This window comes from Lissotriton vulgaris, chromosome 8 (assembly GCF_964263255.1).
Source record: "Lissotriton vulgaris chromosome 8, aLisVul1.2, whole genome shotgun sequence".
NCBI classification, from domain to species: Eukaryota; Metazoa; Chordata; class Amphibia; order Caudata; family Salamandridae; genus Lissotriton; species Lissotriton vulgaris.
The window spans coordinates 906456321-906458737 of NC_141696.1; the positions used below are offsets into that span (position 1 = coordinate 906456321).

At 38.8% G+C, this 2417-nt stretch overlaps 1 protein-coding gene across 1 annotated transcript; it reads left to right on the forward strand.

Annotated features, from left to right (window-relative positions):
* The first annotated feature begins 304 nt into the window (after nucleotides 1–304).
* Nucleotides 305–2152, forward strand: LOC147698149 (general transcription factor II-I repeat domain-containing protein 2-like). The gene has a single exon (XM_086936186.1). The coding sequence runs from the start codon at nucleotides 305–307 to the stop codon at nucleotides 2150–2152; it is 1848 nt and encodes a 615-aa protein (XP_086792312.1).
* Nucleotides 2153–2417: the final 265 nt, after the last annotated feature.

Consider the following 2417-nt stretch of genomic DNA (forward strand, 5'->3'; position numbering starts at 1 on the left):
ATTTCTTTTTACACAGGAAAGGGCACACATGCTCCACTCACAGAACACCTCGCTGTGGTAGAGTAATGCAGCACATCGATTTGCGCTGCTTTGCCTCCATATCTATGAGGCCATTAAAGGTCACACAGGGTGGCTTTGTGTGGCCTCATAGATTTTGTACAGTGCACCTTCAACTTATGCATTTCAAGGTGCTGTCATGTGTGATGATGAAGAAAGGGGAGGCATTATGTTGCAGTATTATTAGCGTACGTAGGGCACACATACTCAACATTTTTACTCTTGCTTACAGCCTTAACAGCTAATCATGTATGAAGAGCCAGGTCCCTCCAAAAAGGCAAAGAGCAAGACTTACTACTTCCATCAAGAGTGGGAGAACAAATTTTTATTTACACAAATTAAAGACAACTGTGTATGTTTAATCTGTGGAGCACGAGTTGCAGTGGGAAAAAAGTGCAATGTTGAGAGGCCTTTTTCATCCAAGCACATGCATTTTGAGAGGATGTTCCCTAAAGGAAGCAGACTGAGGTCACAAAAAGTAAACAAACTGAAATCTGCATTGCAGACACAGCAATCTTTTTTTACAAAGCCCACGAAGAAAGCCACTGCGGCAACTGAAGCATCCTTTGTAGATACTCATCACTTGATTAAGCACAAAGCAACATTTTCTAATGGACCCATTGTGAAGGAAGCAATGCTTCTAATGGCCAACTCCTTATTCAAAGACTTTAAAAATAGCCCTGAAATTATGTCTGCCATTTCAGATGTGCAGTTAGGGTCAAACACTATGGCAAGAAGGGTATCTGCATTATCAAGTAACATGATAGAGCAGTTAGAGCGTGATATAAAGACATTCAAATATTTTTCTCTTCAATGTGAGGAATCTGTTGATGGAAATAATATTGCAATGTTGGCAATGTTCGTTAGAATGGTTTTTGAAGATTTTACTGATAAAGAGGAATTTGTAACTTTGTTGCCTTTGAAAACCACAACCAGAGGATCTGACATTCACAATGAGGTGAAAAATGATATCGTGAAACAAAATATCCCATTGAAAAACTTAGTGGCGATAACCACTGATGGGGCAGCCGCAATGATAAGACGTCATTCTGGCTTCATTGCCAATTGTAAAGCAGATCCAGATTTCCCTCCGTTATTGAACTACCTTTTCATTATACATCAACAGACAATATGTGCCAAGGTAATGGGGTTTTATCATGTCATGACTCCGGTTGTTAAAATTATTAATTCAATTCAGCACCAACCTCTAAAATTGTTCCTTGAAGAACTATCAGCTGAGTATGGTGACCTTTTACTACATACTCAGATCCGGTGGCTTAGCAGGGGAAAAATACTGCAAAGAGTCCTTTCGCTATTGCCAGAAGTCAAAGCTTTTATGGAGTTTAGAAACGAAGATACCACACTGTTATCAAACACTCAATGGTTGCTCGATTTAGCTTTTTTGACAGATGTGACAGAAAAATTAAATCTATTGAACTACGAGTTGCAAGGCAAAAACAAGACAATAACCAACATGGTAAGTTCTGTGATAAGTTTCAAATCAAAACTTAACCTTTTCATGCAGCATGTGCAGAAAAGAAAGATGCAGCACTTTCCCTTTGTGCTCCAAATCCTTTCAAAAAACAAAGCTGAGGCTGAGGTCATGGACATAGAAAAATACAGTAGCCTCCTCATGAGACTTAATGAAAAGTTCAGTGACAGATTTAGTGATTTTGAGCAACTGGAGCTCTATGTGATGTTCACTTCGAACCCCTTCATGAAAGTGGATGTTAGTGACATTTCTGAGAAAATTAGTGTGCTTTTGAACCTTGAGTCTGCCATAATGGAAATGGAGATTGCCACTCTTCAAAATGACATTGAGTTGAAATCAAGGCCATCTGACATTAATTTCTGGAATCTTGTGGATGCTGAAAAGTTTATGAACATCCAAACAGCTGCGTTGAAACTTTTTTCCCTATTTGGCTCTTCCTATCTTTGTGAATCAGCATTTTCGGATATGAACTTCATAAAATCTAAGTTTCGCACACGTCTAACTGACGAACATTTAAATGGCTCCATAAGAGTTGCCCTCTCAAGCTACACCCCAGATTACAAGGGATTAGAGGACACCACACAGTGCCAAGTATCTCACTGAAATAATTTGAATGCATTTGCAATCAATACTTGTTCAATGACAGTTCCTGGTGAAATCCCAAACCTAGGTATCTGTTTCATTACGAACACCAAGATTAAAGTTGCTGCAGAAAAGAATCTTCAGCCCCCACTTTTTTTTAGTTGAACAAAAAAAAAGAAACTTGTACTGCAGGCCTGTTTTACAAATGCAAGAAAAAGTAGTAGCTGGAGAAAAGAATCTTCAGCACCTTTTCCAAATTTTTATTTGCTGCACAAGAGCAAAGCAG